This window comes from Nycticebus coucang, chromosome 18 (assembly GCF_027406575.1).
Source record: "Nycticebus coucang isolate mNycCou1 chromosome 18, mNycCou1.pri, whole genome shotgun sequence".
Taxonomy (NCBI): domain Eukaryota; kingdom Metazoa; phylum Chordata; class Mammalia; order Primates; family Lorisidae; genus Nycticebus; species Nycticebus coucang.
The window spans coordinates 39,476,505-39,495,238 of record NC_069797.1 but is presented as its reverse complement, the minus strand read 5'-3'; the positions used below and the strand labels follow the sequence as shown (position 1 = coordinate 39,495,238).

Sequence of the window (18,734 nt, the reverse complement as noted above, 5' to 3'; positions counted from 1 at the left end):
GTGCTGTCTCTTTACGTGAACCTCAACTCAGAGAAGAACCCTACAACCAAAGCAATCTCAAGTTCCATTCATCCAGGCTTCCGGGCTTTAGAAACCAGTATAATCTCTCTCAACTGTTAACAAATTTCTTAAACTAATAAAATGGTATCATTACTTCTGTTGCTACATTCTAATACCTTTGGGAGTCTTCATAGGATAAGGGCCAAGTTTCATAGAAAAAGGCCTAAATTGAAAACACCACCACCACCAATAAAAAGCCAGCTATTCTCTATCAGCAATTCTCAAGCTCTTCTAGGGAGCACCCTGCTGCTTTGTTATAAGAATTATGTGCCATCTACACAGTATGGGGTAAAATGCAAAAACTCCCAACATCTCCAGTTTTTAAAGGAATCATCCCAAATCAATCATGTAAGAGGTTAAGTTTAGAGTTAGCTTATCCCCTTTGGTAGAATGAGCATCTGTGTGGTAGTAGGGGAGATGCGCAATTTGGAAGGAAGTATGTTTATGTAAACTATTAAAAGGTAAATACTTTGCCATGTCCATAATGATCACTTACATATTTTATAATCCTACATGAGAGCTATTTGATCAGTTTAAGAATAAACTGGTGGGCTCGGCGCCTGTAGCTCAGCGGCTAGAGCACCAGCCACATACACCAGAGATGGCGGGTCCGAACCCAGCCCAGGCCTGCCAAACAACAATGACAACTACAACCAAAAAACAGCCAGGCATTGTGGCGGATGCCTATAGTCCCAGCTACATGGGAGGCTAAGGCAAGAGAATCTCTTAAGCCCAAGAGTTGGAGGTTGCTGTGAGCTGTGACACCATAGCACTCTACCAAGGGCAACTTAGTGAGACTCTGTCTCAAAAAAAGAAAAAAGAATACAACAAATGTGGCATACTCCACACTACCGTGACACCCCAGAAAGCTAGATCCATAGTCTGTAAAAAAAACAAAAAAAACCCAAAACTATATTGTACCCTCAATGAATCCCCAACAATAAAAAAAATAATAATAAAATAATTTTTAAAAAAGTAAAAAAAATAAACTAAGGAAAAGATTATATAGGAGTCAAATATTCCATTTATGTAGCTAAAAATAAAATTTACCATATCCCATAAAATTAATTGCTCAATCTCTAATAAGGCAATCAACTATATTTTCAAATACATAAGTGAAACATAAATTCACTTCTTAATCTACTGTTTGGACTATTCTAAATATTTATGATAATAAATCTTTTTTTTGGGAGACAGAGTCTCACTCTGTCACCCTGGGTAGAGTGTCATGGCATCATTGTAGTTCACAACAACCCGAAATCTTGGGCTCAAGGGATCCTCTTGCCTCAGCCTCTGAGAAGTTGGGACTACAGGCATGCGCCACCATGCCTGGCTAGTTTTCTATTTTTTTTTTTTTTTAGTAGAGACAGGGTCTCACTCTTGCTCAGGCTGGTCTTGAACTCCTGAGCTCAAGCCATCTACCACCTCAGCCTCCCAGAGTGCTAGGATTACAGGCATGAGCCACCGCACCTGGCCATGATGACGAATCTTAATGCACAATATTTTGATCACTATTGGAACCATTTTCCTTCTAGTAGGTTAGCTCCATTTTACAGACACGATAACTGTGAAGGGGATGTTTTCCAAGGACACTGTTCAATATGGTGTCATAAACCATAATCTAGACCTGGCATTTTCTTATCTCAGTTCCTGAAGCTTGCATTCCCTGTCAATATAGACTTTAAATGAGGACAAGAGAAATCCTTTGAATTCAGAGGTTCCTGGCATTAAGTCATCTCTGATTTCATTGATCTGCCTGCCTAGAATGGGCCGAAGAGCTTGCTTCAATATGAATGCCAAGTCAGAGTTGCCACCTGCTCGCTGAACCCTCTTTAAGGAACACTAACGACTCTGACAGTCACAAGTTCTCTGAGCCTTTTTACTATCCCTTCCAGCTGAATTTCATTTTGCTTGATTCTAGCTGGCCCTACATAAATCTTTTATCATATAAAAATGCTCCTGATTCTGTTGCTTTCTAACTTGAAGAAGAAAAGAAGACTCTATATGAAAATGATGGGAATGCATGCAAACAAGCAGTGGTTACATCAAGCTGTGACTGAAAGCCAGTAAAGGGGGAAATCTTTCGAAATCAGGCAGCAAAAGCAGAATCAGAAGAGGTCGGCTGAATAACCTACTAGCAGTCACTAACAGCAGTACCACAGGAGAAAGAGCTGTTTGACTGACTGTGACAGTGGTGGTCTCCTTGCCTGACTACATTTCTGTAGGAGAATCCAAATCAAGAGCTGTAAAAACACGTGAACCATGTATTTTTATTGGCATCTCCCCCACCACCTCCTTGCAGCTCAGATGCCCTGATTCCACTGCAAATCTTTAGTTTACAATAAAATGATCGTTGCTTCATCCATTTGCAGTGCCTCCAAAGCCCCTTCTTTGCTCTGCTGGAAGATTTTGCTCTTTTGGAAACAAGTACACCAACAGGGGTACAGCATATTACTGATGTCTGATGTATAATTAGCTACAAACCCACAGCACAAAACTATAGGGATTTACAGGTGCCCTGGATTCTGCTTTTCCTTCCCCCTGGAATCAGCTAGTCTTCCTTGACAAGAAGGGACCTTGGGCTACCCTAATGATATATTGAGAGTTTTAAACTCAACTCTCCAATCTTATGAGTCTAGAGTGCCAAAATAACACAGCAGAGACTAGAAGCTGAGCCATGGATACAGGAAAGCACTTTGGTAAGCACTTAAACCTGCTGAGAATCTTCTCTTCTGCCAAATGCTTGCATCTTATCAGCGGACTACCCTGAATGAAGGAAGCAAGCACTGTAGGATTTTATTTATTTATAGCTCATTCTGGTCTACTAACTATAACCAAGTGCTCCCACTGCTAAAAAATGCTACAAGTTGGATGACTTTCGAGTGGTTCAGTACTGTCTAAAGAAGGGTCTGATCTCTGGGTGTCAAAGATTATCAGAATTCTCAACAATGGCAGCAGGCAGCTGATTAGTCACATGGAAAGCTTCTGATTTCTAACCTTTACAAATATTAAATAAAAAGAAGGTTCCAGAGGCTACTCACTGACAGCCAAACAGTGAAGGCACCAAACAACCTAAACTCAGCCATGACCAAAACAGGTACCATCAGGGAGAACACAGCCGACCTCTTCTGGATGAAAGCCATGAGAAAAGGAAAGTACTTGAATTAAAACACTGTAACATAGAAGGCCAAATTTACAAGGAGAAAACAGCAGTGAAGGCAAATGCAACCCGACTTAACTAAAGCATGGATTTCCATCCAAGAAAGAGGTGGAAATAAACACCAATAGGTCCTCGCCCATTACATCTGTACAGAAATGTACAACGAAGTATACTTCCATGTCCTGCATCAACTTTGATGCTTTTCATTTGTATCACAGATTAAAAATTTTTTAAAATTACTCATATTCTAGTGTATATTTCTTATAAAAATCATTTGTGGTTTTAAATTTTGTACTCCCAGACTGTCACAATATACAGAGCCATATGCCTAGCCACAGAGTTATGGGATAACATACTTTACATTTGTTTGTACAACTATAGGTATATTTCAGAAGATCAAACATAGGCTGACTGAAGAACTTGTTTCCACATTATTCTGAGGCACTTAATATGTCCAAAACTAAGCGAAATCCTTAATGTCACATGATTCAATGAATTGTCAAAAATAAAGACAATCGGGCTGAGGCTCAGTGTAACAAGTTTCTGTATCTCCAGCACGAGTGGGTGGTACTCGGGTATCAGAATGGGAAAAAAGACATGAGACATACAACTCAAGTCTCCTGACCCTCACTGGAGGAAGAAAGAGAAAAAGGAATGTTGAATGAAATAGTCTGAGCTCCAGAACTGATTAAAACACTGACTGAACTTACAAAAGAGCGGGGCTCACACAATTTTAGACAAGAGAATTAGGTTCTAGACATTTGGATAATAACAAAATGCTCTCTTAGTACAGCCCCGTTGTCCTGACTGTTCCTGCCCTGAGAAAATAACTGAAGAAATTAATTTCTCTTTCAAAAATAAGTCACTTTTTAAAAATTGTCACCTCAAAAAAACTCTCCCCTTCTAGAAAATTCATATACAGTAGCATATACCTTTAAGTGCTAAGAACATTTTAAAAGGACACACACACATACATACAAACATTAGCCACATGTATATACACAGGTTTCTATTTATGCTTAAGTCAGGCAAATCTCTAGTTATTATTTGAGTGAAGGGAATTTAAGAAAGGGATAAATCCAGAGCAGGAGTTTCCTTGAGCTAAGCTCTAATAATTTGATCCTCTGGTGAATAATAAGACCTGGGCCATCGGGATGCTAAGTAAGTTGGAACCACAAGTTGCCACAAAAAAATTTGGAAGTCTTGGGTAGAAGATCAAAAGAAAACATACCTTGACTAAAGCACACCTAACAAAAAAGGTGAAACAGAAAGTCTGAGAGAAATAGACTATTTAGTAGTCTACTTTTAAGAAACATAGTGCAGAATCCTAGAAAAAAATGTAGTCTAATTAGGCTGAAAAATAAGAGTAACTAAATATCAAGCAATACAATGTCCTATGATGAATTAAAACAAAAATGAAAAGGTACCAAACATGTTACTACATAGTAAGTAACCAACCAAGTTTGATTAAAAGGGGTGTATTCTTCCTTCTTAAAGGCTGCCCCACTCATTCGCAATGTATTTTGCCTACTTCTCTAAAAATCAAACAGATCCTAATGAGACATAGGTCTTAAATCTAAATGGCAACTAAAGCATTTTCCTGAAAAAAATATTCTGCTGCTGTTTCATCCCAATCCACAGGGGCTAAATCACTAATCAAAAAAAACTGCAGGAATGGAATTCTACCAGGTGACTCTACACACAATAAGAGACTGTAGTCTTGTTTAGATACTGCAGCTTACAAAGATACTTCCAACAATGTGTTGGATAAATTTAGCCTACTTCAAATAAACACCTAGCTAAGAATGTGAAAACCAAAGGTAAAGAAAGAAAATGTAAAAAAAAAAAAAAAATTGGTCAAACAAAAGTCTATTTTCTTCCCTAAGAATTTCTGGTCTATGCTGGGCACAGTGGTGCGTACTGACACTCCCAGCTATGAGAGGCTTAAGCAAAAGGATTGCTTGAACCCAGGAATTCAATATCAGCCTAGGCAGCAAAGACCCCCATCTCTCTTTTCTTTCTTTTTTTTTTTTTTCTTTGAGACAGAGCCTCAAGCTGTCACCCTGGGTAGAGTGCCGTGACATCACAGCTCACAGCAACCTCCACCTCCCAAGTAGCTGGGACCACAGGCACCTGCCACAACACCCGGCTATTTTTTGGTTGCAGCCGTCATTATTGTTTGGCAGGCCTGGGCTGGATTTGAACCCGCCAGCTCAGGTGTATGTGGCTGGCACCCTAGCCACTTGAGCCACAGGTGCTGAGCCTCCCATTTCTTTAAAAAAAAAAAGCTTATAAAATAAAAGTTAAAAAACATAATTTTTTGGTTAGCCTCAATTGGGAAAAAAATATTATAAAACTCTGTCTTGCGGGCGGTGCCTGTGGCTCAGTGAGTAGGGTGCCGGCCCCATATACTGAGGGTGGTGGGTTCAAACCCAGCCCCGGCCAAACTGCAACAAAAAAATAGCCGGGCGTTGTGGCGGGTGCCTGTAGTCCCAGCTGCTCGGGAGGCTGAGGCAAGAGAATCACGTAAGCCCAAAAGCTGGAAGTTGCTGTGAGCCATGTGATGCCACAGCACTCTACCGAGGACAGTAAAGTGAGACTCTGTCTCTACAAAAAAAAAAAAAAACTCTGTCTTGCATTGATAAGTAAAATATTCATAGCCCATTCTCTAGTCTCACTGAACACTTTTAAAAGCATACATAAAATAGTATAGTATAATATCTATTGTATCAGGTATAGATAATTCCTATAATTACTAAGAAAAAGCAACATAAGAGTCTCTCCTAGGGGTACCACCATTAACATAAAATAAAGAGGACTCAATGTGATTGTCCTAATTTGGCCTTTAATTGAGCTGTCCAATATGACAGCCGCTAGCCACATGTGGCTAGGGAGTGCTTGAAATGTGGCTAAACTATCGAGATATGATCTAAATGTGTATAACTCTGATTCTTAAAGACTTAGTATGAATAAAAAAACAGAAAATATCTCATTAAGAATTTTTAATACATATTGAAATGGCTATTCTGGGTGTAATGGGTTAAATAAAATGTCATTAAAATTAATTTTTGTGTTTCTTTTTACCTTTTTAAGTGTAGCCAATAGAAAATTTAAAATTGTGGTTTACATTCTACTTCTATGTGACAGTGTTGGTCTAAAATTAGTGATTCTCAACTATAGATGTTCATCAGAATTATCAGAGGAGCTTTTCAAAAAGTGGTCACCTGGAGTCTAATCCAAAATTAATCAGATCTTGGAAGTTAGGGCTCCAATATGTGTATTTTCAAAATACTTCCCAGCTAATTCTAAGATTCATTAATCTAGAGGTTAGTGAACATAATTGTATCCTTGAGCTTTACAGGCCTAGGAGTGGAATGGACACTGGTAGTCTTCTATATCTTATTTCTGTAGAATGAGAAGCAACATGTTTTTTGCCTGTTTGTTTAAAATAGTAATGGAAAGAAATAAAAGCACCAGAGTTAACCAAAGGAGGGGGGAATACTTGGCTCAAAATTAGGTAAAACTAAAAGACCTTAAGTTTCTTCTGTAAGGTAGGCAGAGCTATCGTATAAATAAAGAATTTGGGGGGGGGGGAAGAATTTGGCCATATTCTCTGATTCTTGAGAGAGACTCTAAATCCTTGGGAATTTCCAAGTAATAAGAGTGTCTTTGTTATTCATGAGCCCCTTAGATCACACCTGAGTTTATGCTAAGGGATGAGATGACTCAGGATGGGAACTGGTCACTAAACAGACCAACTATGTAATTAAAGGGATGGGGGCTTTGGGCCAGCCTGTCCTCTGGGAAGGGAGATTACGTTTAATCATGTAGCCTGTGATTTATTCAATCGTACCTATGTAACGAACCCCTAATAAAAACTCTGGACACTAAAGCTCAACAGAGCGCCTGGGTTGGTGAAGACATTGACATGCTGAGAAAGTGACGCACTCTCCACAGGGAAAGAAAACGGAAGTTCTAGGTGTGAGATCTTCCCAGATTTCTCTGGTAAGTATCTCTTCATGTGGCTGATCCTGATATAAAAACATAGTACCTGAGCTTCTTGATTTGTTCAAAAGGATTTTCAAACTGAGAAAACTGAAATCCTCCAAAAATCCAGTTGGTCAGCAATCAAGCAGTGTAAAGAGCCCACTTAATAGCCCCATATGAAATAGGGGCAGTTTGGAGAAGGACTGAGCCTTAACTTGCAGTGTCTGATTTAACTCCAGATGGTTAGTGTCAAAAATGAACTGCAGCAACCAGCTGGTGTTAGAATAAGGCTATAACTCCAAATCATAACAAATATACTTGTAAAAAAATACATAAAATCTTATAAAACGAAATTCCAGTAGCAAATCTGCAGTAACCGTCTAAATAAACTATACTCTGAAACTGAATATAACATTTTGCAATCAAATCTGATCATTTGAACCTAAATGGAACAATTTAGGTTTTGAACAAATTGAACAAAAGGACTTTAGATCTACAAAAGCACTAAAGCAATTTCTGGTTTTCACAAAAATGATTTTATCTTTTATTTTGCAATTATCTATACAATAGTAATGATAATAACAACAATAATAATCTAGATGCTTTACAATTATACAATCAAGGAAGACTTTAGAGACCACACAATTACAGTTCTATTCAAGTCTGGTCTTTACCTATAGGGGTGTGTACACCTTGGATGGTGGAAGGGATAATAAGCATGTAAGTTTTGGAACCACATCAAGACTAACCATATTTTACACCTTTGATGTGGAAAGGTGAGTAAGATTTCTTAACAAAGCAGTTAGAAAGAATTTATCTCATTTTTCAGTCAACTTTCCCTCACCAAACTAGACATATCCTCGAATAAAAAAGTAAGACAGGGAGAGCTATTCAGAAAGACAAGGAGAGTGATGAGGAGGGAAGGAAATCAGAAGCAGCCCTGCAGCCTGACTACAAATCACTGCCCAAAGGGAAGAGGTAGTAGAAAGCAGAAAGAAAAGGAGACTGCCCTGAGAATTAGAAAGAGCATTAAGTATAACGTGTAGCTCTCCACAATTATTCAAGGAATGCAGGAAAAGAAAGAAGACTGAGGGCTGTGCCCATGTGTGCCATGAGCACTTCCTCACTCGCTGAAGGACAACCATTCGTTTCTGGAAAATGAGATTCTGAAATCCATGGAGGCAAAAATGTACTGAGAGATGCTTGCTAAATCAAGGATATATGCTTTTCTCTGCCAGCAGTAAGGTATTTTCGAGGTAGAGAAGTGAAAGGATCTTCTGAGACAAAGAAGAGAGGTACTTTTTCTGAAGATGCCTCCCTCTGCTCATCTGCCTCCCTCTGCTGGATCAACAGTGGCATCCAGTGGCCAAAAGTCTCAGCACAGACTTCTTTGTCTCCAGAAAAGGTTTCTATTGCTTTGGGTGAAGTGGCAATTTAGAACAAAACGATTTCTGGTGTCTATAACAAAGGTTCCCCAAAGACATAGTACTTTGTATTACCAAGTGAAGAAGCAAAAGCCATAAAGAAAAAATGGAGAGGGGCAGGTTAAGATTGGCTGTGGTATTTATATTTCCTGTGGTATTACTAAAAAGAATGAAAATACAGGAGGGGATGAACATGTGTGTGGGTAGAATTCCTAAATTTTCATTGTTTTAGTATACTTTTTTTAAAAATGAGAAGTATTTTTATGTTAGTTTTAAAATTCATATGTATATGTACACACACACACCTTTTTCATCTCTACCTCAATATGATCTGCAGGAAGTATTTTCAGTTTAAAACAAAGGCAATACGGAAACAAATTTCCATATATACATTTTACTTTTTAAAGGACTTAGAAAAGAATAATGGAAATAGCAGGGCTAAGTAACTCACTTGAATTTAAGAAGTTTGGTTCTGAAGTGTGATTTTTAAAAACTGAATTTCAACTGCTTGATTCAGGTGTCGTTCTCAGAGACATAATGAAACTGGCTTAGATATAACCTTAGCCAGTATACAGAAAAGCAAAGCATTCCACCCAAGATATATTTTTGTTCTAACTGCTAACCTAAATTGTTAAAAGAATGTTTTCCTGGGGGCAGTGCCTGTGGCTCAAGGAGTAGGGCGCCGGTCCCATATGCCAGAGGTGGCGGGTTCAAACCTAGCCCCGGCCAAAAACCAAAAAAAAAAAAAAGAATGTTTTCCTGGCAAAGTTCTATCAAGTAAAGTGTTAATAAATTCATTTTAACTTAAAAAAAGAAACAAAGGAAAGGAAAGAAAAAAAAATTGTATTTCCTCAATGACATAATACAAGCAAAATGGAGTAATCCTAAACTCTTAATTATCTCTCTAGATCAAAGAAGTGGGCAATAAAAGGCTCTTATGATTCAAATTTGTTGATGGTTTGCTCTACATTTCTACCTAAAAAAACATAGAATTGCCATATATATCACTCCCCTTGACTCTCATGATATACCTCTGGCTGGCTCAAGGGCACATACCAGTTCAAACTCACCGGTTTGGATGAGATGTGGGCAGCATGAACTGGAATTCCACCACACAGGTGTTGTCCTTAAGCTGGCGGTGTTGTACACTATTAAGTTCATAGGCAATATACGCCCTTCGAACATACACCTGGTTAAAAAGTAACACTTCAGTAAATAAACAGAATTTAAGAGAATTTCAAAAACAGAAATTAAGAGAATGACTAGCTCAGGAAAAAGTCTTGAAATGAGGTATCTGATGCAACAGAAGGTAGTCTGTGGTGAAAGAAGTCCCAAAGCCCTAAGCATACATACATACCTAACTTTAATTAATAAATCTGAAGTCTTAATACTACATATTATACCCATGACTATACACAGAAACAAAATGAGGCTGCCTCTGCTGGACACCCATGTGCACTTCTTTCACTAAAGCCTAGAGAAGGTTTGATCTTTAGCAGAAAAAAGCACACAGAGCCACCACTATTAACTCATTAAGCATAATCATTTCAACAGAAGATAAAAGTAGGCAGTGAGAAAAATGGGAAGTGCTAATTCTGGGCCACTGAAGAGTGAAGATAGAAGGCAGAAGCCATCATGGTACAATTTAAATTTTTTACTATCTTGCATCTTTTTTGTGTGTGTCCCTTCCACCTTCCCCCATTGCTCAAAATCAGTTTTGGATTATTTAGATCTCCAAACCCTGGCAACAGCAGTAAGGCATATTTCAGCACATAATATCTCATACATCCTAATTTAATTCAAGAGTTAAAGAAACAGCAACAGGTTACATTCTCCATAAAACCATCAGTCCAACCTCACTCACCATGCAGCCAATCTGCTATGCATAAAAAATGCTACCTGGGATTCTATGGCATATGAGGCATTTAAGGAGATTTCTCATTAAGTGATATGAAAGCACTATAAAAACACTTAGATATTTTAAAACTTTGGTATTTACTCAATAGGATATTTCACACTTTACCCACAGAATACAAATAAAAGGTAACTCAAAAGAGCTGACAACAGGCTACAATAATGTACTATTACATAATATCATCTAAAATATTCCTTTTCCCCATCTTCAAAAAACATCTACTTGGCAATTTTACAGCAGTATTCAAGGCCTGCAATTTTTGTGCTTAATGAGGTAATGTGCTGTAGTGGAAACAGAAAAGTCTTTGGAGTCAGATTAACCTGAGTTCAAATGCAAACTCCTCCACTCATTATCTATGTGATTTTGGACAAGTCACTTAATCTCCCAGAGTCTCACTTTTTTCTTACTTCATAACGTAATTGTAGGGTTATGAGAAAAATAAAGCACTAAAACACAGTTCATTAAGTGCTATTACTTTCTTTCCTATGAGGAAGTATTTCATAAGAGCTGCTTGGCAATTCAAAATATAACTAAAATTCACTTTAATTTGGCCCAAATCACAAAATGGTAAGGTTACATATGTTCTGATCAGGCATATATTCTTTCACTTATTGAGTTATAAGGACTCCTGATTCATTACAAAATGTGAGAATTCAAATACCTGGAAAATAGAAACTTTGAAAAATGCTGGCAGCTATTTTCCTGTGATTGGAACCCAGAAGTTGGTGATTAGTTCAGATAAAACACTTAAGTACCTTAGTAAGCACTGACTGTTTCAGAGAAAAAGAAGACTACCCTAAAGAACCAACATTAAAGCCAAAAAAAAAAAAAACAAAAAAAAAAACCAGAATGGACAGGAAGAAGAAATCAGTTAGAAACAAAGGAAAAGGTCATTTCCATGACCATGAAAACTTACCTCCAGAGCTGCCATCCTCACTACCTGGTTGCTGTGATAGAAGAAGTTTGGTAGGACATCAAAAATAGATGTTTCAGATAGAATGAGTTTCTGCAAGATACAAAGACAAACTTAAATTATTACATCAAAAAGAGAACAATTTCCATGGATACTCTATAGCATTTTGAAACATTTAGTGAAACCTAAGAATTCTGTCTGTGAATGCCATGTATAAACTTAACTTCTCTGTGCTTCAGCTTCCTCAGCTACAAAATGGGAAAAATAATAATACTCACGCTTAAAGGGCCATTGCATTATATGGGCTATCAATGTAAAATTCTTAGAATGCACTAATGATGCATTAATTTTATGTTAATATAAGTATTTGAGACTATTATTATCCCCTCTAACAGGAATCTGTACTCTATTTTCTAAATATTGTTTCAATGCTCCTCTGTGGTAAACCCTAGATTTGAGCCTCAGATGAAACCCTAGATTTCAACTATGAACCAAATAAGAAAAAACATCCTTCTTCTCCCTTTAGGTTGCCAAGGAGAATATCTTACTGAAAGTCTTAAGGTTCCTCTTGGCCAGATAAAAAAAAGAGTATCCTTGTTTCCAGGTAGAAAAAGAGAAAGTTATCACTAAGAAAATGATATTGTTTAAAAAACTATAGTTGAGGTACTTTCAATTAGTAGTAAAACAGCCAATAATCTCTTATAAAAATCAGTTCTTTATAAAGCTTTAGTAAACATAAAAATAAAGATTAAATGATACTTAAATAGTTTTGTCTCATACTAACAACTATCTATGTACACATTATGATTCAAACACCAGAATGCACTAGAGAAAAGTTAGCAAGGGAAAGGGGGGGAATATATATCTTTCACAAATCAGGCAGTGCTGCCACTGAATTCTGGCCTACAATACTGTCTAGGTAAAAGCACAAGAGGTGAAAGACTTCAAGGGAATATTTCTATCAAGGCAGGCCCATTAGATTTTTAAGGTAAATCACAACTCTAACAGCACTTCTATGAAAAAAAATTCCTAAATATAAATTATTATAAATCATTTCAGAAAGTTAAGGTATGAAATTTCATTACATGGAAAATCGAAATTAATTGATTACTTAAACTATGCTTGGAAATAAGAGGATAAGGGTTCAGAGTGGTAGGAAAGGGCCAGACATATACCTGTAGGTTCTCAATGCAAAACTGATGTCCATACATGTCAATAGCTGATAGGAAGATAGACTCTACTTGGTTATGGCGAAGTTCATATGATGGCAAATGGGAGGCAATAAGAACCTAGAGTGAGAGCAAAATAAGAGGCATAAGCTCCTGAGGGAGTGATTATTCTAGGCTCCTATTAGCCAGCTCTGATACAAAAGCAATAAATATAAATCTGTAAGTGCAGGCATCAAAGATAAAACAGAGACCAACTAAAACAACTTCTAGGTCCTATAACATAAAGCCAATGCCACCAAGTACTGAATCTCAGTTGACTCTCACCATGATTTGTGTTGTGGGCCCATGGGGAAGGGGGAAGGGAGAGAAAACAGCTTCAATCAAGTTCCATCAGTGCATGTGATTTACCATTGCAAAGTCCTGGGGACTGCATGACTAGCTGTTAATTGGGAATCAAGTCTGGCAGGGAGCAGCTGTGGGAAAGGTAGATGCAACATAGCTAGCCTTTTGCAACTCTGAAGTAGAAAGACTAGGAAAAGCTGCTTTGACAGCCCCAGGTACTCAACACCAAGGAAAAGGCTCAGAAAGTAAGACCACTGCATGTGAGGGGCAGAGGGTGTGAAAGCAGTGTCACAAACAAACAAACAGGGACACAGTAGGATCTGAATACCCTCAGCAGGTCACTGAGGGGTTCAATAACTATGAGTAGTTCACTGACATGGATACAATTGTAGAGAAAGCAGAAGGTCACTGAACAGCTTCAAATGCTGCTTCCTTGTCAATACCCACACACTGAAACACAAAGGAGCACCAACTCTCCGCTTCCCTGCTGAAACCCTTTGGAATGGAAATGAAGACTGCAGGGTGAAACTAACCGGACTTCTCTGGGGTTGTTCTGACCGCTAGCGCCTAAGATTCATTTCATTATCTTTCTGCTTTCCACACTTGATTATTTCCTATACACTTAAAAGTTTTCGTCTGCTTCCTAGCTCCCTTTGGGAAGTAAGAAATATTGAGTCTATTTCATTCCCTCAGTGTCCTTTCCTCCACCTGACCCTGGTTTACTATCACGGGGATCCTAGGGAGGGTAGAGAATGATACCAGGATTTTTTATTGGGGAAAGGACTCCTATTTTAATGGGACTCAACATTAATATTTTCCTTTCTCTTCAAAAAACATATATCACCACATGAAGACATTTGTTCCAAGACAAATGTGGCATACACAGAAAATGATTACAAGGTGATTAAGTAAAAGCTCATTGCTTCTAGAGCTGCCCAGTCTATGAAAACCAGCCCTCCTTCAAGATAACACATGTCCTTTTGTGACCTTACCTGGCGTGCTCGAAGTGCCACTTTAGCATTGGTGGTCTTACTGAGTTGAGTTAGCTCAGTAAGGATATTCAGCAGCTCATCAGTGAGAGTAGGGTCCCGGCCACACAACTGATCCTAATAAAGAACATACACGCCCACATTAACAAGAACAGGTGGACAGGATTTTGGATTTTGGGGGCTTTTTTTGTTTGTTTGTTTTTATTAAATCATAACTGTACATTGACACATTTATGGGGTTCAGTGTACTGATTTGACATACAATGTGAAATGCTTACATTGAACTAAGTAACGCATCCATCACAATTACACTCTTTTCTTAATAGTTTTGAAATGTACCATTGCAAATGGATATTAGGTGAAGTCCCCCCAAATACCCTCCCTCCTCCTAACTCCCCCTGGACAGGATTTTGAAATGCAGAAAGGGAACAAAAACTAAGTAGACATAGCTAAATTAATAACAAAATGTAAACCTCTTATTATTTTTACCCCCAAATAATGTGATAAAGAAGATCCCAGAGGAAGTTCTGCTAATGAGAAGCAGTCCAAATACCTGTCATTTGGATTCAAAATTCCTAATGCATCTTTTTATAAGTCAACAGTATAATATGCAGAGACTACTAACGGGGATCAAGGGAATTCTAAGTGAGAAAACAGATGATGTCTCAAAGTTTTAAGCAGTTTTAAATAATATATACCAAAGGCCTTCCTGTATCCTCTCCCATTTTTGGAAAGAAGGTAGAAAGAAGGCAAAAGGAACTACCTTGGTGGTTTTCATTCCACAAACCAAATGTTCAGGATCCCAGGAGGATGTGATACAGAAACATAAAATCATTTTTTTCTTTTATAAACACATACTAAATAAATACATCATGTCATATTCTGGTGATTCTGTACTCAAAATCATTTATCCTCTTCCTGTTCCAAGAATCATTTAAAGATATTTAAACATGATGAATCCTGGCTGGGAGTGGCGCCTCATGCCTCACATCTGTAATTCCAGCCTTTTGGGAGGCCAAGAAGGGAGAATCACTTGAAGCCAGGAGCTTGAGACCAGCAAAGTAGGGAGACTCCTGCCTCTACAAAAAGTAAGAAATTTAGCCAGGCATTGTAGTACACGACTGTAATCCCAGCTACTTGGGAAGCTGAGGCAGGAGGATCACTTGAGCCCAGGAGTTTGAGGTTACAGTGAGCTATGATGGTACCACTGCTTTTTTTTTTTTTTTTTTGGCCTAGGCAACAGAGCAAGACCCAGTCTCTAAAAAAGAAAAAATAAATAATAAATAATAATAATAAACACCATGGTGAATCCTTAGTTGGTTTGGAGGGAAAAAGCAAGCTTCTACTACAGAATCTACGGGCAGGGCAGGGGCAGTATGTTGCTTAGATTTTTTGTTTTTGTTTTTTTAAGACAGAGTCTCACTTCTGACAGCCAGGCTAGAGTGCTATGGTTGTCCTCATAGCTCACAGCAACCTCAAACTCCTGGGCTCAAGTGATCTTCCTGCCTTAGCCTCCTAAGTAGCTGCAGCTACAGGTGTGGGTCACAACATATGGCTAATTTTTCTATTTTTTGTTGTGATGGGGTCTCACTCTTGCTCAGATTGGTCTCCAATTCCTGAGTACAAGCAATCCTCCTAACCCCCTCCAACTCAGCCTCCCAGAGTACCAGGATTATAGGCCTGAGCCACTGCACCCAGTCAGAATCTATAATTTATTCAGTATTGGGCTTTGCCTCTTCTAAACATTTTTCTCAAAACATTTTTCTCAGAATGTTGAGAAAAAAATCCTTATTATATAGAAAAAGAAATATTTCTACTAGAGTTCACTGGGATATCAGTTTATTCCCTAAATTCATCCATTATCCATGTAATTTCCATTTAAGCTTTGAAAAAACTGTAAATGTAGATTTATAAATGTCTGTCCCTTTTGAATTTTATAGAGCTATTGGTAGTAGTAGTTCTTAATACCACACCATATAAAACACACACATTTAGATATTATTTCTTCTAATTACAGTTTGAAATGATGGTCTTTATATTTAAGTAAAACTTTATTCTCCCCCCTCCTAACAATGGGACTTAAAAGACAACCAAATCCCGAAGAGCTTTCCTGTTGCTGCTTTTTAATCTTCTCCCCACCTTGATTATGAGCCCTTTTCTTTTTCTTTCTTTCTTTCTTTTGAGACAGAGTCTTACTTAGTCACCTTTTTTTTTTTTTTGCAGTTTTTGGCCAGGGCTAGGTTTGAACCCGCCACCTCCAGCATATGGGACTGGCGCCCTACTCCTTTGAGCCACAGGAGCCGCCTTTTGTCACCTTTCTTGGTAGAGTGCCATGCTATCATAGCTCACAGCAACCTCAAACTCTTAGGCTCAAGTGATTCTCATGCCTCAGTCTCCCAAGTAGCTGGGAGACTGAGGCACGAGAATCAACTACAAGAACCCACCACAACGCTCGGCTATTTTTAGAGACAGGGTCTCAGTCTGACTCTTGCTCAGGCTTGTCTTGAGCTCCTGAGCTCAAGCAATCCACCTACCTCTGCCTCCCAAAGTGCTAGGATTATAGGCGTGAGCCACGGTGCCTGGCCTAGCCCTTTTTTAAAAGAATTTCTACTTCATATTTAACCTTCCCCATCACGGGGCTACTTTGTATAACCCTGTATCACAGCAGCATAAATGAAAGTATGGGACTTTTGGCCCTTGGGGAAGATATGCACGTCCCACAACACCTTTTCTAAAACCCCTACAACCTTCCCACAAGTAAATAGATTTAGAATACTCAAAACCATTATGCCGGGAAGAACACTTCTCAAAAAAATTTTCCCCCAGAAAATGAGATTCTAGTTCCCCAATCCACCAAGCAGATGTCTGTTCCAACTGCCCAGAGTCATTAATCACACGATGGGATGTATATAGTTAAGGAAATGCAAATATTACTTTAATTCATTTAACACAGAGAATTTACTCATCTGAGTGAGAAAAATAAAAGCTACTATTAAAGTGAAAATAAATCCAGGGTTCTGTTGATTAGAGGACCTGTTCCATCTCTCCTATGCATTAAAGCAAAGAGGAAAAATAAAATGCATCTAAGTCTTATCTTTTTCTGAGAACTAAGGAGCAAAACAGAGAGTTAAGGGAATATGTAAAACCCCTAGAGATAAGACCACAGAAAAGCAGAAGGAAAGAATAGAAAAACACCACTGGGCAGGAAAACCAAGGTAAGTGTTTCCCACCTAAGTCCTTCTTTTCCTAATGTTCCTAAGAGAGAAAAACACATTCCTTTCTGAGGTACTTACTTCAATCATCAGAATGACCCACCAAAGAGGTCTAGAAACAAGAAGTGTTGTGTGTAATGCCACAACTCTGCAAATAGCCAGACTAAAGTCTCAACATTAGAAACAAAAGCCAATGTGACAAAATAAGAACACCAGTGAGCTCCCCAACCTATGTCAGATTTGACATGGATATTTTCCCTTTACAGGAAATCTAAGCTTACCTTTAGAGATTAAAGAAAAATCTTGTCATCCTCTTGCTTAGCTATGGATTGTGTTTTAACTTAAAAAAACAAAACAAAGCAAAACATACAAAACCACTTTTATTAAGCCCACTTTATCATTTAATCTTTTTATTATGAGAAAAAGGAAGTTAAAAAAGGCTTATCAGAACTATGACAATCAGAAAGGACAAAAGTGGACTAATTATTTGTTCATGACAATCTTCCTGGACTCCTTGTGATTAAGTACAGATTAAGTACAGACTTTTCTGAGATGTGACATATCAGACAGTATGGATAAACCACGACTTCCATTAGTTTATCTTGAATTGGAAGGTTTTCTATTCAAATATTATTTTCTCTGTTATCATTAATACTCAGAAAAAGATTGGCAACAGAAAATTATGTGTGGAATAACTTTCTCAACTCTTTCTTATCCTTGACCTAGACATAGTGTTCAGGTCCTGGAAAAAAACTCACAAGGGTCCTTCAGAACCACCCATTCTAAGATGCAAACATCCAACAAGTTTATGGCCTCCTATCCTAGAGACAGGCTTCCTTTGGCAACTAAATAACCCAACGTTACCATCTAATCCTGCTGAGCATTGTAACAATGCCTTTAGATGGTAACTATGGGATGTTCTCCAACATAAAAAGGTAGAAGAGCCTACCTACTGATTTGAGAATTAATGGTCACTTGCAAAAATCTGCAGGCCAAGATGAAAAATATTATTCAGCAATATTGGTACAACACAGTTATTACTTCATTATAATATTGGTTCAACACAGTTATTACTTTCATTATCGACCTACAAGGTTGCTAACTATAGACTATATTTTTGATTTACAGATACAACAAACATGATAGAGTACAAAACCAAAGTTATGCAACTGACAGAAGAACCCAATGTAGTCCACCTTGATTTTAGTATTCTAGGCATTAAATGCCTCTGAGGAAGGCAATTTAAAATAAGAAGAAAATAACCTTATGTTCAGCTATGTGAGGCAATAATCCCAGTATCAGCAAAAGACTGGTTAGGTACCTTCTTCTAATCTCACATGGACTTTTTGACATTCCAAAGATGTCATGGGATAGGTTTAACAAGAAATTGTTAATATCACCCTTGTTCAATAAACTTGGAATCACTGAGAAAGACTTTTCTTCTTTATTTACATTTTGGACAAAATTAGTTACAGTCATGTTAGGAAGAGGAAGGAAAAGGTGCTGACCGACATTTTAAATGCTCCCTTTTGAAGCCAGATCAGAGGTTCATGTGCATGGCAT

The 18,734-nt window shown here is 38.0% G+C and overlaps 1 protein-coding gene across 9 annotated transcripts in view; it reads right to left on the bottom strand.

Annotated features, from left to right (window-relative positions):
• Positions 1-18,734, bottom strand: part of ACACA (acetyl-CoA carboxylase alpha) — a 338,844-nt gene that overhangs the window by 133,221 nt on the left and 186,889 nt on the right. For all 9 annotated transcript variants that reach the window (XM_053570250.1, XM_053570252.1, XM_053570251.1 and 6 more), the window contains 4 exons: positions 13,963-14,076; positions 12,635-12,748; positions 11,463-11,552; positions 9,702-9,820 (listed from right to left, as the gene is read on the bottom strand). In XM_053570250.1, the coding sequence (XP_053426225.1) occupies positions 9,702-9,820; positions 11,463-11,552; positions 12,635-12,748; positions 13,963-14,076 (437 nt within the window). The remainder of the gene's footprint in view (positions 1-9,701; positions 9,821-11,462; positions 11,553-12,634; positions 12,749-13,962; positions 14,077-18,734) is intronic.